Source organism: Microcebus murinus, chromosome 12 (genome assembly GCF_040939455.1).
Source record: "Microcebus murinus isolate Inina chromosome 12, M.murinus_Inina_mat1.0, whole genome shotgun sequence".
Classification (NCBI taxonomy): Eukaryota; Metazoa; Chordata; class Mammalia; order Primates; family Cheirogaleidae; genus Microcebus; species Microcebus murinus.
In genome coordinates, this window is record NC_134115.1 from 73,045,826 (window position 1) to 73,067,429 (window position 21,604).

At 42.1% G+C, this 21,604-nt stretch overlaps 1 protein-coding gene and 1 non-coding gene across 3 annotated transcripts in view; one reads left to right on the top strand and one right to left on the bottom strand.

Annotated features, from left to right (window-relative positions):
- Positions 1-21,604, bottom strand: part of SUSD1 (sushi domain containing 1) — a 110,516-nt gene that overhangs the window by 71,212 nt on the left and 17,700 nt on the right. For both annotated transcript variants that reach the window (XM_012768928.2, XM_076008927.1), the window contains exons 3-5: positions 20,090-20,245; positions 14,258-14,410; positions 13,422-13,601 (exon numbers count right to left, since the gene is read on the bottom strand). In XM_012768928.2, coding sequence (XP_012624382.2) covers positions 13,422-13,601; positions 14,258-14,410; positions 20,090-20,245 — 489 coding nt within the window. The remainder of the gene's footprint in view (positions 1-13,421; positions 13,602-14,257; positions 14,411-20,089; positions 20,246-21,604) is intronic.
- On the top strand, positions 10,831-10,934 carry LOC142874664 (U6 spliceosomal RNA). Its single transcript, XR_012922320.1, has one exon. It is a non-coding gene; the product is annotated as a U6 spliceosomal RNA (small nuclear RNA).

Here is a 21,604-nt window from a genome sequence, read left to right on the forward strand (position 1 = left end):
TCAGAATTTTTAAAAATCCATATGTAAATCTTTTCTGAAAAAATTCAAAAATAACTCCTGTGCAACAAAAAAAAATGAATCAGAATAAATATCCTAAGAAAAGGAGCGGAGGGAAGACAAGTTTTAGAAGAAACACTAATAAAGCAATAAAATTGACAACCTGTATGAGTAAGTCTCCATAATCATTTAAATGTGATTGTAGATTTTGATGTAACTACCAGTATAGAATTCTAGAAACAAAGCTGAAAATATTTTTTTTAAAAATAAAATTCCACATTATTTCAATAAAACCAGAGCAGTGAGGTGAGGGGAAGAAGTAAAAAAGGTACAGTTTTCATATTATGCAATCATGGGAAGCTCATAGATATAATGTTACTTAAGAAAGTATAATAGAATAGAAAATATAATAGAAAGAATACCCATAATATAAATAATTCTAAATGTATCTAATAGTTTCAGTTATACCTAAAAACAGAAAGAAAAAAACAATTTTTGGCATTCATTCTGATTTTTATTTTTCTCCCCAATGTGAAAACAAAGACAATTTAGTGCTCCTGACTTCCAGGCTTTCAAAACAGAAGTCCATTTATTGAGATATAGCATTCAAAATGGAGAAAATGGTATAATCTGTTCCCATCTTCCCATCAACCATTCTTGGCCCTATGAATAGGTGGCTTCTCTTAAATGAGCCTCAGATACAGAATTAATGGATGCCATGGGCACGCACTCTTCTCCATCCCGTTATGAATGCTTGGTCTATTGCAGGACCCCAGAGTTATTTCCCTAAAGGAGGTTTCCCAGAGTGGGGTCTCATCTGTTGGCACTGGAGTTATTGTAAGACCCTTAATACAACAGCCCAACCCACCTGGCCAGTCATTTGGCTCTGAGATCTTTAAAAAAAAAAAGCTTCTGGTCAGTACAGCTCAAGTCAAGAGCAGTTAGGAGACCAGAATGAGGTAGTCATTTCACAAATCTCCAACCCTATCTACCTCTCATGTCCCACGTTTGCTCACAGACTTCATTCCTTTTCCATACATGTTTACGAGACACAGGACCCCCTTGGCCCTCATGTTTTGCCAACATCAAACCTTTACACATATTTAATGGTCCAAGGCATCCCAAGACACGAATATATTTATGTGTACATGAGCAACCAACCAAACAGATGGTTAATGTTTCATAAGACTGCCCAGTCATTGTTGACGTCTAAAACATTTAGTTTAAGCCAGGGTTCAGTTACAGCAGGAAGTAGAGGGAACATCAGTAAAGAGGTCAAAGGTATAGGTTTATTGGGTAGGTTTGTGTGCCTTGAAGCTGGAATTCTAAAAAGCCTGGTGGACAGGTTTGGGAGGGAACCCAGCAACAGGTAGTTAGATTAGGATAGAAGCACAGATACAAAAGGGATGGGAGTATGGAAGGTAACTAGATTGGCTTCCATCCTGGGCATGTCCAAGAATAATAGAATGCATGATAGCTTTAGTTGGGTCCACAAGATTTATTTAAATTAACACCAACTGGGCATGGTGATGCATGCCTGTAGTCCCGGTTACCCAGGAGGCTGAGGCAGGAGTTCTGTTACATAGAGTGGTCAGAATGGTTTGATCCCTTTCCAGAGAGGTAATACATGAGTTAGGGCCTGAAGCAGGATACTGAGCCAGCCATGTTTAGGACCAGAGGAAGGACATTTCAATAGAATGAAATAGCCAATGCAAAGACCCTGAGGTGAGGAAGCTCTTCGTGTTCCAGAAAAAGAAAAGTGACGTGTGTGGCTGGAGCATAGTGAGTGAGAGGGAGACTGGCATGAGATGAAAGTGGAGAAAAAAGCAGAGCTGAATCACACAGGGCCTTGCAAATCTTGGATTTTATTTTTAAAGCAACCGAAGGCTCCTGGTAGGTTTTAAGTAAGGGATCAAAATAGTCTGGTTTAGGTTTTTAAGACTAAACCCACTTTAACTGGTGGGTGGAGAATGGATGAAAGAAGAACAGGAATAAAAGGAGAGAGATCAGTCCAGGTCCACAGCAGCAGTCTAACAGGTGACGAGGTCTTGGATGGACCTGGATGGAGGTGATGGTGGAGATGGGAAAAGGACAGATTTGAGATGTTTTCTGGAAGCAGAAATGAACGTTCTTGGTGATGGATTGGATATGAGGGTGAGAAAGGGGGTAGAATCAAGAATAAGTACTAACATACTTACAGATGTAAGTATAAAATATTATCTTTACTTACACAAGTATTATCTGTACTATTCATTTCACCTTTATTTCCTGTCTTGAGGATTTAGTGTCTTTTTGTGAACATAGTCTGTCTTCCTAAATATATGGGCAGTTCCTAAAGGACAAAATCTTTGTCTCATAATTCTTATACCCCCACAATGCCCATTTTAAATAGCATGTTTTACATAGCCGTTAATTGAAAGCTTGCTACTACTTTACTATTGTTTGAGATACAATAAATGCTACTATGTTATGATGATAGTCCCTGAGGAAACAGACATCAGTGCATTTTAAGTCCAAATAAAAAGACAGTCATTACTTCTATATGTATTATCCAAGACAGGCAACTCACACCTATCAAACATCAAATAGACGAGAGCTGAGAAAAACCCCTCAAAACGAATATCAAAAAACGAATATCAATCTTATACCAGAGAATTCTAAGAAACTTATTCAGGCCTCAGTAATTTTAATAATAATAGCACTCATTGAAATTTTACTAAACATAAGGAAGTCTACTAGGTATACACAATCTTATTTATTTCTCACAGAAAACCCTGCAAGGTGGCCGGGCGTGGTGGCTCACGCCTGTAATCCTAGCACTCTGTGAAGCCACGGAGGAAGGATCGCTCTAGGTCAGGAGTTCGAGACCAGCCTGAGCAAGAGCAAGACCCCGTCTCTACTAAAAATAGAAAGAAATTAGCCCGACAACTAAAAATATATAGAAAAAAGTAGCTGGGCATGGTGGCGCATGCTTGTAGTCCCAGCTACTCGGGAGGCTGAGGCAGAAGGATCACTTGAGCCCAGGAGTTTGAGGTTGCTGTGAGTTAAGTTGATGCCACCACACTCTAGCCCAGGCAACAGAGTGAGACTCTGTCTCAAAAAAACAAAACAAAACAAAACCCCCTGCAAGGTAGATGGGTTTTTCTCTTAAGGAAGAGCTTAAGTCACATTCGAAAGTCATACAACTAATAAAAGATTGAGCCAGTATTCAAACTGTGGTTTGTGTGACCCCAAAATCTGGCTCTGATAAATCTGGACAGCCTCACAATGAAGGGGTCCATCTAGACCCTGACTAGGTCATATAACCTTATAGGTTAGCTAAAATCTGAGGAGAAAAGGTTGCATGATGGAAGATTCATTCACATCAGTCTGGAAGGGTTCTATGACAACCTTGCTCAATCTTGTCTGCAAGAACTTTCCCAGAGCAAGGGAACTGCTGGAAACAGACTCCTCTCTCTAGCTGTGGGACCCCATGAAACCTTCCTAGAACTAATGTTTAACCCTTTGCATGATATGAGGGTCTGGCCTGGGTCTTGCCTGGAACACGACCCTGTCACAGATATTCCTAGCCGCCACCACTTCTCAGACCGAATGGTACCCGAGCAAGTAGGTAGTTCCTACTAAGACTCCAAAAATAAATCCAACAGAGGCCACAGTGGGTAATAAGAATATAATTTTATGTGAAAAAACCCCCAGAACTCTTACTATTGCAAGGAAATAAACTTTAAAAACAGTTTATACCCAGAGGAAAGGAAAAACTAAGCAGCATAAATTTGCATTGCATATGCATAGGGGTGTTCATTAAAGCACATGTTTTTCCGGCTAATTACATTATTAAGTAACCACGTTTGAATCTGCAACAGAAATACAGTCAGCTAATTATGAGCATGGCTGGGAATTTTTCCTTACTCTCCCATTGTCTGTGATTTTATTCAAATAATCAACTTCAAAATAGGCCTCCCTGGGGGTAAAATGTGTTGTGCTGGTTTCAAGGGCCAAGTTTATAATGTAACTTTATCTCATATCTCGGAGATAAAAATGTTTCTCCACACTGCTAGCTTTAATATTCTGCCCAAGAAAATATTCCAAAAGGAAATTTGTTTGATGAAAGGTATAGACAATTTATAGCATCTAATCAACAACCGAATGTTTCGCAAATGTCACACACATTGGCTGCTGTTTATCATAAACATCAGCACAATAACACAGGGTGGTGACAGAAATAACTTGGTAATATAAGCCTTCATCTAAGGCTGTTCTAGAGATCAATAAATAACAAGCTGAAAAAGGAAAAAACAATGACCCACAATGCCTATAAATTGCAGCTGACATTCTGCCACCTGCCAGGAAAATGAATGATAGACCTATCCCACTTATTGATATTGACCCAAAAATAATATCGTCCCAGAAAAATAAACAAGTACGAGATGTAAATCTCTGCAAAAGAGCAGAAACAAGTGTGAAGGCTGAAGAAAATCACATTCAAGTCAGTTTTCATCGTTACCCAACAGTAAGAGAAATAAATCTCTATCACGCTATAGAATCAAATCAGGTAGTGAAGATATCACCCAGCAATTAATGAAATGTGGTGGGTTGTGAGGGCCCAAACGGCCTAGACCAGGTGTCCTGATGTAGACGCCAGGGTCTACACCAGGCGTCCTCAAACTACAGCCCACGGGCCACATGCAGGTGGTTTTGCCCGTTTGTTTTTTTACTTCAAAATAAGATATGTGCAATGTGCATAGGAATTTGTTCATAGTTTTTTTTAAACTATAGTCTGGCTCTCTAACAGTCTGAGGGACAGTGAACCGGCCCCCTGTTTAAAAAGTTTGAGGACTCTGTCACTCTACACTATACTCCTGTTCTGAAATAGACAATTCAGCACAATACTTAACACTTTCTTCATTTGTTTCAGTTGTGAAAGTGTTCTCTGCACCACTAAATAACAAGCTCTTTATGGGCTATGCCTATATCCTATATTTTTAAAATATCCCCTGCAATCATGTGAATTGTAAACATTATTATGAACATTGATCTTTGTGATAGTCACATATACGTCATATGACCTAAATAAATGGGCTGGAGGGCTGGGCGCGGTGGCTCACGCCTGTAATCCTAGCACTCTGGGAGGCCTAGGCGGGTGGATTGCTCGAGGTCAGGAGTTCGAAACAAGCCTGAGCAAGAGCGAGACCCCATCTCTACTATAAATAGAAAGAAATTAATTGGCCAACGAATATATATAGAAAAAAATCAGCCAGGCATGGTGGCGCATCCCTGTAGTCCCAGCTACTCAGGAGGCTGAGGCAACAGGATTGCTTGAGCCCAGGAGTTTGAGGTTGCTGTGAGATAGGTTGATGCCATGGCACTCTAGCCTGGGCAACAAAGTGAGACTCTGTCTCAAAAAAAAAAAAAAAAAAAAAAAAAAGGACTGGAAAGTATAACCTATTGACAGGGTTCCATGCATTTTGCAGCATGTTCTGAATTTGGCTACATATATAGTTAGGCCCTCATTCCAGGATCATTTGGGCACTAAATTACATATATCATTGATGTCGGGGGTTAGAATCTAATGTCTCAATATGTGGCAAGTTAAACTTCGAAAATGTTATTATAACCATCAAAGGAAAATGGGAGGGTTACAGTATGCCATGAAGCACATTCTCAAGAGTGGCTTATTAACTGCTCTCTAACTAATGAGCTCATTAGTACCCAAAAGTCTACTTGCCCTTAAGGCAGTAGAAATTTTAAAAATTACTTTTTGATGTATTTTGTATTCTAATGTCTTCCATGAACGTTAGCCTTGATTAACAATATATTTTTTTTCAGACTGTATTCATAGAGAAAGCTCATTTGGAGGCAAAAAGAATTTTCCATTTCACATAACAACACTTATTGTCAATAAATAGTGCCTAGTATGGAAGCAGCTAGAATCTGAACACTTCAGAAACTGCAGAGGAGGTGATAGGGTGGGTAAAAGCCTGAGTGTTAGGAGAAAAAAAGGGTTTATCAGCCTATCTCTTATAAGGATCTTTCTATTTGTAGAGGTGATAATGGTTTTTGATGTTTTGAGCTGCATATGAATATTTATTATTTCAAAAGATATTAAAACTCTGCATGTTAATGTTCTAGTTGTAAATAGAATATTTGAATCGAAAACAAACAAGGTAAAGTGAAAACTGAAGAATTTTAGATTTTCCTGTTTTATGGTATGAAGTTTCAGAAAGGTCTTAAATTTTTGTTAAAGGTCTATTTGCCACTCCCCACTGGAGAATGGCCCCTTATTTACGATAGTAGCATTGATCCCAGAGCTCTCAGCATCAGGCACAGTGCCAAGTGCTTTATTCGTCATCTCATTAAATCTTCTCAATAACTCTCAGGGATGAACACCATTTTATTTCCATCTACAGAAGGAAAGTGGTGTTCAGAGAAGTTACACAACTAGTAAGCGGCCCAAGCAAGACTCACACAGGTCTTTGGATTCTAAAATTTCTGCTTCCCCACTCTGTGGCAGTCTCATAACCGACATCACTGCTCATTCTGCACACTAAAATGACATTGACCACTTACAAATATGGAGACATATATTAATGGCATTTATTTAGCAAAAGGGTAACCCAAGAGATTTGTCACATACAGCAAATACAGGTTTTTTTAAAATGTGTTAAAAGATCGGTATTGAGTGAGGCACCAGAAAATGTATTTCAAATAAGCAAATGTCCCATCACCTGGAACACAGATGACACAAGGTAAATGTGCCCCTGCTCCGCCCTCCCTCACCCACGGTGGCATCACTAGTCAGTCACAGCGCTCTCGGAATCCTTTCCATACCAGTACTAAAAATCGAGGCAGTCAGGCAATGGAACTTACCTGCCACCCCTCACCTCAACGCCCTAATTTGTGTCCCGATTTATGTCAGAGTTTTTTCAAACCTTTTCCACCTTTGTAGAGACAGATTGGGCTCCACTAAGAAAATCTCAAAAGATGAAGAGTTGACTCGGCAGCAGTACCCTTCTAGCTGGGTCCTAGACCACACCAGAAGCATGAAGGTATGCTTGCCCCAGTGTCCCTTTCCCTCCAGCCCTTTCACCCTGGCCTCCCACCTCCAGGGTGCACTAGGGCTCCCTTTACATGGAATCTCCCTTCTAGAAAAGTGCTTCGGGTTTCCATCTTGGTGCATAAGCTAGTGACATAAGGTAAGACACTGCCTCACCCTGGCTCTCAAACTCCTCTGTGAAAAGGGAAATAACACCGATCTGTTTACACCTTTGCAGAGCCTGATTCTCCAGGGCTGGTCAGCTCTGTATTAGTGGACTGTAGAAACCATGTCCCATCCTTGTTGACCAACTCAAAGGAGAAATCTGCCTCTGCAGTCACCACCGGGCAAGACTGCAGAGTGTAAGGGCATCTGCACAGACACGGGGGAAGCAGGACTCAGCCCCACGGCTCCTGCTTTATCAAAGCATGGCGACATCACGCCACGCGAGAAGCAAGTGCGCAAGTCCAGAAGACCAGGCAAGAAGGAACAGAATCAGGAAAGTACATGAAGCTTGAGGGTGAAACCAAAGAGGAGGCCAAGATTTTAACAAGGCTTAGCCACAGGACGAGCCCGGGATGGCTGTTCAGGAGCCAATTCCATTGCCTGCCATTGTTTGCTGCACCTTTTGAAGGGGCTTCTAGGCACTTCCACAGGCCTTAGATATGCCGGGCACTGTGTCAGGTGCTGGAGGATCGTGCTGAAGAAGGCTATATGGGCGCTGAGCTCTCAGATTTATAGTCCGGTAGAGGACACTAACAAAAACCATAAAAATAATCAGAAATAATATACTTACATATTGGGTACTAAGAAAGAGAATCATGTCAGAGGTGACATTTAAGCTGAAACTTAAAAGACGAAAAGGAGCTCGCTGAGCAAAAAGCAGGGAGGCTCCAACAATAGATGAATAGATAAATAAAATGTGATCTATCTATACAGTGGAATATTATTCATTACCAAAACAACGGAGTCAAGTTCGGACACATGCTACAACATGAGTAAACCTTGAAAACATTATGCTAAGTGAAAGAAGACAGATGTAAAAAGACAAATACTGGCTGGGCATAGTAGCTCACACTTGTAATCCTAGCACTTTGGGAGGCTGAGTCAAGAGGATTGCTTGAGGCTAAGGGTTCCAGAACAGCCTGGGCAATGTATCAAGACCCAACTAAACAAAAAATTTAAAAAATTAGCAGGAGGTGGTGGCACACACCTATAGTCCCAGCTACTGGGAAGGCTGAGGCAGGAGGATCATTTGAGCCCTGGGGTTTGAGGTTGCAGTGAGCTACAATGATGCCACTGCACTCTAGCCCAGGCAATAGAGCAAGACCTTGTCTCAAAAAGTAGACAAAAAAAAAAAAAAAGACAAATATTATATGATTCCATATATATGAGGTGCCCAGAGTAGGCAAATTCATAGGGGCAGAAAGTAGAATAGAGACTACTAGAAACTGCAGGGAAGGGGGAACGAGACATTAATGTTTAATTAATTAATGGGTACAGTTTCTGTTTGGGATGATAAAAAAGTTCCAGAAGTGGGTAGTGGAGATGGTTGCACAACATTGTGAATGTATTAAGACTTAATGCCATGACATTGTCCACTTATATATGGTTAAATGGTAAATGTTATATTATATATATTTTACCACAATACAAAAAAAATTTTTTTAAAGCAGGGAGGCAAGCATTTCAAGTAGAGGCAAATGCCAGGACAAAGGCCCTGCAGTTGGTAAGAGCTTGATGTGCTGGTTGGGGGAGAGCGATGAGAGATGCCACCTGGAGAGAAAGAGAAGCCAAAAGGGCCAAACCCCTGTTGGTGTCAGAGGCCAAGCACAGGATGCTATTCCACATGCAAGGGCAATGCTTCTGGCAAAGTTTTAGGCAAGGAAAGAGGATAATCTAATTTATACTTCAAGCATAAAAGTAGAATCTTAAAGGGATTGTTCAGTGCCAGACACACGGATGGTGAGAATTCCAGCCTGAAAGGACAAGAATTCCCCATAAGGTAGGGAAGCGTGTCTGGAAGACAGAAGCTCCCAGAACCATCCAACTGGGCTGCCAACACTGGAAACCACTCCTCACTGGACTCGTCTGCAGGTAGGCAAATGCCTTTGTACAAGAGTAGCCTGTTGCGTGTGACCAGCCCATTTCCCCCTGGGACCTCTCAGTCTTTTACCCATTCTTCTCACATAACGCTTGGGCTCTCACCCATCTCTTCTCTCCTCCCAGACTCCAGACTTCCTCGATCCTGGTTCTAGCATACAGAGCGTCAGGCCTGGGCTCTGGATCTGTTGTTAATGACAACACAGTTAAAACGCTTCCCTCACCTTGCTCCTGGCTTGGTTGAAATTCAAAAATTTAAGTTCTTCAAGCTGCCACTGTCAGCTTGCATCTTCTCTGGAAATTAAAAATCCAATAAACGTATTGGAAATGCAACGTAGAGAGTCTATCTTTTCCAGCGAGTTGGTGGAAAGGTATGACTGCCATTTCAGTGCATTCCAACCTAAACAGGAAGAGGGGTCATGGAGGGCACCTGCCGGTGGCAGCTTTCAGGCCTCACTTCCAGCCCCCACCTCTGAGGCCCACTGGGATGGGGGGCTGGGTCACAGGCACCTCTGCCAAGGCAGCAGAGCCTCTGGGGACACAGGGCCTGGGAGAAAGCAGGCAACAGGACCCCCCACCTGGACCTTCTCTGGCAGGGGAAGCCCATCATCAGCCGAAAAAGCTGTCCCCTTCACAAACACCCTGCTCGCCAGCGGCACCCGAGTTCACAGTTTGCTGGTGTTTTTAATGGGATCCCCAATTCCTGTGGCTTTATAACTCTGAGCTAAAAACACAATGTCAGCTGGCACATGGCCCAGCTTCTGGAGTCCCAGAGAAGGCTGAAGGGTAAATAAGAAGGGGAGAGTGTGCTCAGAGAGGAGCAGGCACAGCAGTGAGAAACCAGCCACAGCCATGTGGTGACACGGGGGAGGGGGAGGAGGAAGGTGTCAGCAGGCAGAGGGAGCAGTTATTAGAGGAAGAAAACAGAGGCAAAGAGCTTTTAAATAACAGTTCTTCGGGAGAACATAGCAAGCACTCTCCTCTAAATTAACTTCCTACATTCTCAGTCCAATAATGCAGATGACTGCTAATTTTCAAAGTAATATAAATTGCTTACATGGAGTTTCCCATATAAATCCTTAGAGGGTTCTTTGATAGGCATTATGGAACTTTTTTTTTTTTTTTTGGAGACAAGGTCTTGTTCTGTCACCCAGGCTAGAGTGCAGTGTTGTAATCATAGCTCACTACAGCCTCAAACTTCTGGGCTTAAGCGATCCTCCTGCCTCAGCCTCCCCAGCTGGGACTATAGGCACATGCCACCATGCCCAGCTAATTTTTCTTACTTTTTGTAGAGATGGGGTCTCACTGTGTTGTCCAGGCTGGTCTTGAACTCCTGGGCTCAAGTGATCCTCTCACCCTGGCCTCCCAACGTGCTGGGATTACAGGACGGAGCCACTGTGCCCAGCCTATTATGGCATATTTTAATCTAAGTTCTGCATTTTAATTGATCCATTGAAAGATAATCTTAGAACTAAAATGTACCTTTAGAATTTCTTAACCCCACAAAGATGATAGTCAACTATCAAAATGTGTTTAGAGCCTGAACAGCAAATCAGAATACGAAAAGGATTAATTTAGCTAAGCACCATCACTGGGGTTTCTTAGCTATGCAATGAATTCAATGAAAATTGGTTTTTTCCTTTTTTCCAAAATGAAAACAGCTTGTTACTTTGTCTAATATGTAAAAAAATTCCTTCATGCTTGCTTTGGCAGCATATATACTAAAATCGGAATGATACCAGGATAAGCATGGCCCCTGCACAAGGATGACATGCAAATTCATGAAGCGTTCCATTAAAAAAAAAAGTTCTTTTGCTACAGAAAGTATATAAAATATAAAAATCATCCAGGATATACCCCAGTGGAAACTTTCACCATTAACATTTTGATGTATAGCCTTCTAAACTTTTTGCCAAGCTTATCTATACATAGGAACTTTCAATTTGAGATTGTGTTATTCATAGAGTTTGTAATTCAGAAATATACTGTTAATACTTACCTATGTTGGTAAATATTCTTTTCTAACATAATTTTTATTGGCTACATAGTATTTCATTTTATGGATGTGCTGTGATTTATTTAAGCAATCTTCTGTTGATAGACATTTGGGATTGTTTCCAGTATTTCACTATTATAAAGTTACAAACAAAAAGTTAATATAACTACAGAAAATTAGAAGTTATGAATCCTTGACACTTCTCTCTACAAATATATTTGAAAATCTGGATGAAATAGATGATTTTCTAGGAATACATAAATTACCAAAATTGATTCTAAAAGGGAAAGAAAACTTACACATACCAGTAAGTATAAGAAGACTTTTTGAAAATAGTCCAAGGGCTACCTCTCCAATAGTGCCACATCAGGATGATTTTTCAGGTGAAATCTCCCAAATCTTTAAAAATTCTATTTATAGTCTTCCAGAGAATAAAGAAGGAAATATTTGTACATTCTTTTTTTTAAAATTCAGAATAATGTTGATGCCAAACCCAACAAAGACAGCCCAGGAAAAGAAAACACACCAATCTCATTCATGAACATCAATGTGAGAATTCTAAGTAAAATTTAGCAAATATAATCCAGATTAAAATAATAAAACACCAAAGACCCAGAATAATTCATTCCAGTAATTGTACTGATCATTATCAGGAAATCTCATGTAATCCACACATTACTCTTTAAAAGAAGAAAAAATATATAATAACTTTCATACTTGCATAAAAGACATGATACAAATAACTCATTTCTAATTTTAAAAAACTAGTAAAATGGGAATAGAGGGTTGTTTCCTTAAGATTATATATATATTTCCAAAAACTGGTAAAATGGTAATATTTGAAGATAGAGAGAAAGCCAAAAGTGAAAAACAAACCAAAAGCCAACATCATCATAAAAACAGAAGCAGTATGTATGATACAGTGATTGAAAATACAACTTCTGAAACTAGAATTCCTGGGTTCCAGTTTCAGCTCTACCACTAGTTGTATGACCTTAAACAAACAAGTCATGTGTCACTTAACAATGGGGATGTGTATGAGAAATTGGTCACTGGGCAATTTCTCTGTTCTCTGAACATCATAGAGCATACTCACACAGATCTAAACGCTATAGCCTACTACACACCTAGGCTATACAGTATAGCCTATTGCTCCTGGGTTACAAACCTCTATAGCATGTTACTGCACTGAATACTGTAGGCAACCTAACACAATGGTAAGTATTTGCGTATGTGAACATAGAAAAAGGGCTGGGCACTGTGGCTCACACCTGTAATCCTAGCACTCTGGGAAGCCGAGGCAGGAGGATCACTTTGAGCTCAGGAGTTCAAGACCAGCCTGAGTAAGAGCGAGACTCAATCTCTACTAAAAATACAAAAAATTGGCTGAGCATGGTGGTGCACCCCTGTAGTCCCAGCTACTGGGGAGGCTGAGGCAGGAAGATCGCTTGAGCCCAGGAGTTTGAGGTTGCAGTGAGCTAAGCTGATGCTATGTCACTCTAGCCTGGGCAACAGAGTGAGACTCTGTCTCAAATAAAAAAATAAATAGATAGTACAGTAAAAATACAGCATAAAATAAAAAATGGTATCACTGTATAGGGGGTCTTACCATGAGTGGAGCTTGCAGAACTAGAAGTTGCTCTGGGTGAGTCAGTGAGTGGGTGGTGAGTGAATGTGGAGGCCTAGAACATTACTGTACACTTTTACACGACCAGCAGCGGAATAGGTTTGTTTACACCAGCATTGCCACAAACATGAAAGTGACGTGTTGCACTACAACGCTACAACAGCTACGACTTCACTGGGCGATATGAATTTTTCAGCTCTGTTATAATCTTATGGGACCACCATTGTACGTATGGCCTGTCTTTGTGTATAAAGTGCTTAGAACAGTACTTGGCATATAGCGCTACATTCGTGTACATAATTGGATATACATAACATCAAAAAGCCAAGACCATGAATGATGAAACGCCCAAACCATTTCCATGAAAGTTGGGAATCAAAAAATAATATTGAAAGTTAACACTACTGTTTAAGTTGTTCTGAAAATACCAGCCAGGAGAAAAATATAACTTTTATAAAATATAGAAAAATAAAACATGGAATTATCATTATTTGCAGATAATAAGATACTGGAAATGCCAAGAGAATCAACTGAAAACCTATTAGAAACAAATAAGAATTTATTAGATTTAACTCATTCACTACCCCAAAGTGAAATTTAGAGAGAAAAATGACAACAATCTCAAGATGGTGTGAGCTGCAAACTTGAACCTTTTGAAAACTCACCTCGGCAATACAATTTTGGGGACTCCCATGTGCCCAGGACCGTGCAGCTGGACACTGCATCTTCTGGGACACTGAAAAATCCTTCTTTGCAAGCGTAACGAACCTGGCTGCCCAGCCTAGAGGTATAATTTCCCACAATGTAGCCATCTGGAACCTCAGGAGGGTTGCCACAGTCTATTTCTGAAAATAAATTAATGTCAAATTCATTATTATGTGAATACAAATTTTCAAAATTCATAAACTCTCTCTACCTCTTCCCCATTTCTCACACACACCCCCAAGCCATATTTTAAGTACACTGGTTCATTTCCACATGACTTGTGGGCACGTTTCCAGTGATTGTCCTTATTCAGTCTTCTGGCCTTCCATCAGCAGTAGCAGCTATCCATGCACAAAGCTGATTGAATTTAGCAAGCAACCCTTGCTAATTCATACTAACTAAAGAGAGGCCTAGTCGAATGAACTAAAAAAAATTGAATTGCAAAAAAATACCTTAAGATATGTGTACCTTTATAATTCTCAGGGTCACTTTTGAAATCCTGGGTCCTTATCAGATCAGCAGTGTTTACTATCTAACATAGTAGTTAATATCAGAATATTTATTGCCTGCTAAAAATTCCTTAAAGTTTAACAATTTTAGCTTTTTTTTTAACATGGCCCTTTCTATCCTAATTACACTATTTGCTTTATTTGCACGGTTGTACAAACGTGCAAAGATTCAGATCATCTCTACCCGCGTCCCCAACAAAGACCTACAAACACAGGCTCAGAGTGGGAGAAAATCACCATCAACAGAATCTCACCTTGAGATGCTTCATTCTTTGGCAGAAACCCACCTGTGCACGACGTGGCATCTCTGGTTGGGTGGAAGGGTTCAGGCCCATTCTGTGGCAAGTACCCGTCCAGACAGTAACATTCAAAGCTCCCATGCGTGTTCGCACACCGCCCTCCGTGCCCGCACAGGTCAGAAACCGCACACTCATCTATGTCTTGCAGCCCATCCCAAATACAAGTAAAGAAGAAAAAAACAGAAAAAGGAAAAAAAGGTGGGACATTGTAACAGCCATTTTTTCACATCCTCAATCCACCCTTATAAATGGTTGCACTTGTTTGCAATCTATCATGAATTTTATTTTATGCCTTATGGGTTCTTCTCCTAAATCCCTCACCTTATAGGCACTGAAAACATAGGAAGTGTTCAATTAACACTTGTCAGTGTGTTCTGGGAATTGACAAAAACCAGGAACCATCACCAGCTCCCTGACTCCCAGCAAAATGGACTCAAAAAAGTATGTTAAAAAGTATACAATTACTATAAAATAAGAATGGTCCCAGCCTCATATTAAAATATCTAAAGTAGAGCTCCAAATGTAAAACAGTTTACATAAGAGTGAAAATGCCGGGAACTGACAGCTTTCTAGCTCATGAGCACACGATGATGAGTCAGGTAGTAAGGGGGTAATTCAATTAAAAAGGGTCTTGGTAAATTTATCAAGATTAGAAGGGCTTTAAAACAGCCTTCAAGGACAAGACATGCCCCTTTGCAGACTTCTCCACTTGACTGGAGATTGCCAGAGATAATGGGTACAAGGTAAAAACTGCAAAATAATTCAGAGGCTGGAGAAGAAATCTCTCTAACAGCAGTTTTCCTCCCCCATAACTGATTTTTAAACTTTAACAATCCCATCAGCTGAGCATAGTGGTATCCGCCTGGAGTCCCAGCTACTCAGGAGGCTAAGGTGGGAGGATCACTTGAGTCCAGGATTTCTAGGCCAACCTGGGCAACATAGCAAGATCCCATCTCTAAACAAACAAACCAAAAAAACCTCCAAAAAACTGAAAAACTACTAACATCATCATTTCTTAAAAGAAAGGACATTTTAGCCCCCAAACGAAAGAAGAAAATCATCTAAAATTTCTTCTGATTTTGTTTAATGTAATTTTATAAAAATTCACTCTTTTTTTGTTATTGTTGTTGGACCAATGAACATCATTCACACTGCTTATTACTGGGGAACCAGTAATTCTATTCAATTGCTGAAGGAGCCACGCATTCTGGGGCTTGAGCAAGTAATATGAGGCAAGAGTGGGAGGTGTCAACCTGCAGGGGGAGCTCAGGCATCTCCCCCCAACTCCCAAAGAGGAGCAGCAGCGCCTTCGTCAAGGCCTCTGGCATTTGGTGGGACAGAGCTCTGGTTTAACCATCCTTTGATTGAGAATCTTTGGCCCCTCTCTCTTTCCCAGGAGCTGGGGCAGTGCAGGGGTCTGACACCTTCACCGACCACAGTTGGAGACCTAAGCAGGAGTCAGGGGACTCCCCAGGGAGGTGGGCAAGGAGCTCCTAAGTGGTGTTGAGCGCTGCTCTGGGCAGCAGGGAACAACTCCTCCCAGTGTGTCTTCCTTGGATTAGTCTTTCTTTGCTTCTTTCTTTCAGAGCCAAGAAACCTGACTCTCTAAGAATAAAATCCAGTTAAAACAAAGGCCCGGGAATTGGAGAGCACAGCTCCATCTGGAGAAAGCACCTGGAGAAACCTCAGGACAGCCACGGGCTATGGTACGACACCCCGCAGGGAGCAGGCAGAATCACGCTGGGACTAGACATTCGTGTCTGAGGCCACGGCAGGCTGCTTCAGAGCCCAAGACCGCAGGGCGGCTGAGAAGCTTGTGGGCAATGGCTCACGTGGGGGATGAGGCTCCTGACCTGGGAGAGAAACCAACAGACTAAAGCTAGCCTGGTAGGAGTAAGGACTTACACACCCAGGAATGAAGGCGTTTACTTGACCACAGGCAGACCTAGAGGAGACAAGCTTTGGGCAGGAGGTTCCAGGAACTGAAGAATGGCAAAAAACATGCACTCCTTCAAGGTTTGTTTGGGGTTTTTTTGTTGGTGGTAGTTGTTTTGTGTTTGGGTTTGTTTTTGTTTTTGTTTTGCCTTTATCTTACTTCTTGGCCAAGGATGACATACTGTTACATTTCTCCAGAAGAAATGGCATCAGGCCCTGAGACTGCAGGAAATGAACTTATGAAAAAGAAGATGGCCACTGCCATCAGAGTCGGGATGGGTTCCCAAGACTTGCAGAATTGAAAGCCACAGAAAAGTCATTTCATGTTTTCTGGCAGACCCTCCTAGGGCTGTGCCCACCTGGAGCCATGTTGGTGGGGAGATGACAGCCCGGCCTCGCGCCCACGTCAGTCCCATTTCTCTCCACCCACTCCCCGCCTACCCAAGTCAAATCACCCTCACACGGGAAGTGTCACAGAGCTTCTTCCCCTGGACTGTGACTCAGGGCAAAGTTTCCATGATTCCCAGGAGTCATTCGGGGTCAGATCTGGGGGCTAGAACATCGGCCGGTTCTCCAGGACTGGCTGGTATCGTCCCACACTAGAACCCCGGCAACTCATTCCTCCTCTATCACTGGTGCCATCCAGAGAGGCCTACCTGTCTTCAACTCTGCAAAGGACAAAAAACACCTGCAGACTGCACCCTGTGGTTTCAGGAAAACCCTGACTAAATGCTGACACCCCAAATTTGCTAAGCTCTGCCTCAGCTGAAGTCCAGGGATGTTTCTCTGGCAACTATGATTCAGAAATAAACAGTATCATCAAGAAAAGTGGTCCATCAGCTTTCACAAAGTGAAACTGGAGACCTCAAAAGGAAAACTAGATTGGGTGCAGTGGCTCGTGCCTGTAATCCCAGAACTCTGGGAGGCCGATGTGGAGGATCCCTTGAGGCCAGGAGTTCAAGATGAGCCTGGGCAACATAGCAAGACCCTATCTCTACAAAATATTAAAAAATAAAAATTTTAAAAATAAGCCAAGTATGGCAGTATGGCCTTGTAGTCCTAGCTACTCAGGTGGCTGAGATAGGAAGATCCCTTAAGCCAGGAGTTCAAGGCTACAGTGAGCTATGATCATGCCGTGACACTCTAGCCTGGATAACAAAGCAAGACCCTGTCTCAGAAAAAAGGAAAAGTCACAGGAAGGACTGCCAATGCATCAGAGGCTCCACTTTGGGGTGATGGAAATGCTCTAAAATGAAATAGTAGTGATGGTGGCACAACTTTGTGAATAGACTAAAAACCACTGAATTGTACACTTCAAAAGGATGAATTTTATAATATATAAATTACACTTCAATCTTTTTTCTTTTTTAAAAAAATAAGGGAAGATCACTAAATAATTGCAAGAAGTAGAATACACAGAAGCAGAGCCTAGATCAAGATTTTGTTCCAGGCAGATTGGCTCTTGTGTGGCTGACACCTGTTTGGCCCTGGCATAAAATATTTTCTTCTCCTCCCTTTTCCTTCTCCTCCCACCACCCCTTCCACTTCCCCTCCTACATCCTCCTCCTCCTTCTTCCTAACTTTTAAAAGTTGAATGCATTCCTCAGAACTGAACTGAAAAATATGCGGATAAATGTATAGTTATAAGTTTTCCTGGCAAACTCCCACAGCCTTACAAGCACAATTTCAGATATCACATCCTCCAGAAAGTTCCCCTGATCCCTCCCCCACTGCCAAGAAAAGTGACCCCCTAGATTCTAATAAATGCCTTTGCTTACCTATGACTAACACTTTATACTGAAATTACCTGTCTGCCTGTCACCTCCCACTAGCACAGCCTTGGCATGTAAGAAATGCTTAAGAATATGTATTGAATGAACTGAACACTAGATCATTATCTTATAAGGTTCTTTTTTTAAAGTATCTTTTAGGCCGAGCACAGTAGCTCACACATGTAATCCCAGCACTTTGGTGGCTGAGATGGGAGGATCGCTTGTACCCAGGAGTTGGAGACCAGCAACATAGCAAGACCCCATTTCTGCAAAAAATTAAAAAAATTTGCTGGGCAGGGTGGTGCATGACTGTAATCCTAGCTCCTTGGGAGGCTGAGGCAGGAGGCTCGCTTGCGTCTAGCAGTTGGATGCTGCAGGGAGCTATGATCACACCACTGCACTCCAGCGTGGGTGACAGAGCAAGACCCTGCCTCTAAAATAAATAAATAAATAAAAATAAAATCAGTATCTTTTCTCTTACGTGTGTCTAATTTAATACTGCAACATTGCACTTCTGCAACCATGCAGCCAATAATTTGCTACCTAAAACAACAGGATTTTGAGGGACTATGTTCATTCAAGCCAAGAATAATCCAAACATACCCTTTAAAAGATTCTACCTGGGCACAAGGCAAGAGGGAGGATGAATGAGAGCATCAGAACCTGTGGTTCCTGGTAGGTGAGAAGATAAAACATGTTCTCATCTCCTTTTCTTTTCCCTGAAAACCTTTAAATATCACAAAGCTTTTAAGCAGAGTCATTAAGTCTAGGCAAAACCATTTCAGAACCAGGAGTCTTTTCCTGCCTTTCCCCTACATTACTGTTCAAAGATTTTCCTGGAAAGCCAAAAAGCTATATGATTATGACTTGCTGTAAAAAGAGTTCGGATGATAGAGGGGCCACTGAAAATTAGGAGGGTCTTATCCACCCCTTGAATTGAATCACCAGATGCCTAGAAATCTGACCCACAAAGCTACTGAGGTCCACTCCTCACTCAGCCTGTTCAGGTAGGATGTAAGCCCGTGTCTGTCCCAGGACAGCAGTCTGACTTCCTGTAGGCCAACAGCACTGTCCACATCCCCAGGCCCTTAGGGGTAGTGTGCTCAGAGCTGGCGAGTGCCATTCACTCCAAGGACACCCCACCTGCAGTTACAGAAACCTGCATGTCCAGAAAGTCCCGTCACATTGTTCATTATAAAATGTTCAATTACGCTCCTGTAGTCCCAGCTACTTGGGAGGCTGAGGCAGGAGGATTGCTCAAGCTCAGGAGTTTGAGGTTGCCGTGAGCTATGATGTCTCCACTGCACTCTAGTTGGGGCAACAGAGCAAGACTCTGTCTCTAAAAGAAAAAGTTCAATCACACAGAACTGGAAAGAGAATATTACAATGCATTCCCATAGACCGACAAACCCCTCAAGATTCAATACAGGCCGGGCGCGGTGGCTCACACCTGTAATCCTAGCATTCTGGGAGGCCAAGGAGGGCGGATTGCTCTAGGTAGGGAGTTCAAAACTAGCCTGAGCAAGACCTCATCTCTACTAAAAATAGAAAGAAATTAATTGACCAACTAAAAATATATATACAAAAAATTAGCCGGGCATGGTGGCGCATGCCTGTAGTTCCAGCTACTCAGGAGGCTGAGGCAGGAGGATTGCTTGAGCCCAGGAGTTTGAGGTCGCTGTGAGCTAGGCTAATGCCATGGCACTCACTCTAGCCTGGGCAACAAAGTGAGACTCTGTCTCAAAAAATAAAGAAAAAAAAAAAAGATTTAATACAATAGTCGTTACATTTTGTCATTTTAAGTAGCTTACAGACTAACATAATACAAGATACTGCATAATAACAACCCTAGATACTTCAGCATGCATCTCCCCAAATAGGAATATTACCCTATATACGACAATACCATTATCACACATTAACAAAATTAACGTTAACTCCCTAATATTAACACATACACGGCCCATGTTCATATTTCCCTCACATTTGCTGTTAAAGGAGAGTCCCTCCCTTAAATCACACCTGTGCCGGCCCTACCCTCTCCTGGCTCCACAGCCCAGATACCGTCCTGCCATTACCAAAGTGCCAAGGTCACAGCCCCCTTCTCGAGTACCTGTACAAAAGGTGCCGTCGTTGGGAATGAACGTCTTGTTGTTGTTCGTGGCTCGGTATCCTTCTAGGCAAATGCAATAGAAGCCCCCGGGTGTGTTATGGCAAGATGTGTGGTTCCCACAGACCACAGTGGCTCCAAACTGGCACTCGTTTTTATCTGTTGACATATTGAGACAAGGCATTGACAGGCTCTCAGTCCACACCACGTTCAACAACCAGGCTGTCCTCCCCTGCCGTGGACTCCCGGAACCAAAGTTCTGAGGTAACAGCTTAATGACCTATTTCCCGGCCTTTTTCCTCTTCACTCCGCCCCCCAGACTAGCGGGCGCTGGCCCTTGTAGTTGCATGCCGGGAGTCTAGGAAACCTCAAGGGAACCCTAACATCTCAGTCTGATCCAAAGATTGGGAGAGGGGATTCTTTTTGAACTTTTCCACGCTTAAAGAGATCTTGTCAGAGGCCTGGGGAAACAAACCCTGCACAATCCCAGGGTTTTCACGAAAGCCAGAGCAGGACAATGTTACATCCAGTGATTAACTGGAAAATTTGTTCCTTCTGAGCTACCAGGAAACACAATGGAATTAGTGCCAAAGCCCCATCCGGGAGCAGGGCTAATACTGCAGCAGGAACAGCTCATGCTAATCGCCAGTGACCCGTGTGAAAAATGTGAGTCACCCAGGGAGGAGAGGCTGGAACGTGGATGCTTGGTGAGTCCACAGAAGCCTGCCCTGAGCATTTTTCATTAACTAATTTGAAATTGAAAGATGTAAAATAAAAGCAAATCTCCCTTCTCATCTCTGTCCTCTAGCTCAGGGGTCAGCAAACTTTTTCTCAGAGTCTCTGGTGCAAGGACTCCCCTGTGCCTTTGGAGCATGAAGGCAGCCACAGATAATGGGTAACCTAATGATCGACGCTTCATTCCAACAAAACCCACGTCCAAAAACAGGCAGTGGGTTGAATTTGGCCCACGGGCCACAGTTTGCTGACCCTGCCCAAGCCTCTAACTTCAGAGGAAACTCCAATGACCAATTGCTTATGCATCCTTTTAGAGTTGATCTACCCAGCTAGTTTTTTGAGGGGGAAAAATTATAAACTGGTAGCTTGTTTGTTATTTTAGTGTTTTATTTCACCATTGGTTCCTCAAATCAATTTAATAGACTCTCACCATTGCCCTCAACTCCCACTAACTCAAAAGTGCCCCTCAAAAAATCTAAGTTTTGGTTTTTTTCATTTTTCTTTTATAGCTATGTGTCACTTAGCAGAAATATTTACTGGGAAATCTGTCATTAGGCAATTTCACCATTGTGCGAACATCACAAAGTGTACCCACGCAAACCCACATGGTACAGCCTGCTACACGACTAGTCTATACAGCATAGCCTTTTGCTCCTAGGCTGCAAAGCTGTAGAGCGTGTTACTGCGCACAATACTGTAGGTAACTGTAGCACAATGGCATGTATTTGTGTATCCAAACATAGAAAGGTATAGTAAAAATAAAGTATGAAAGATTTTAAAAAG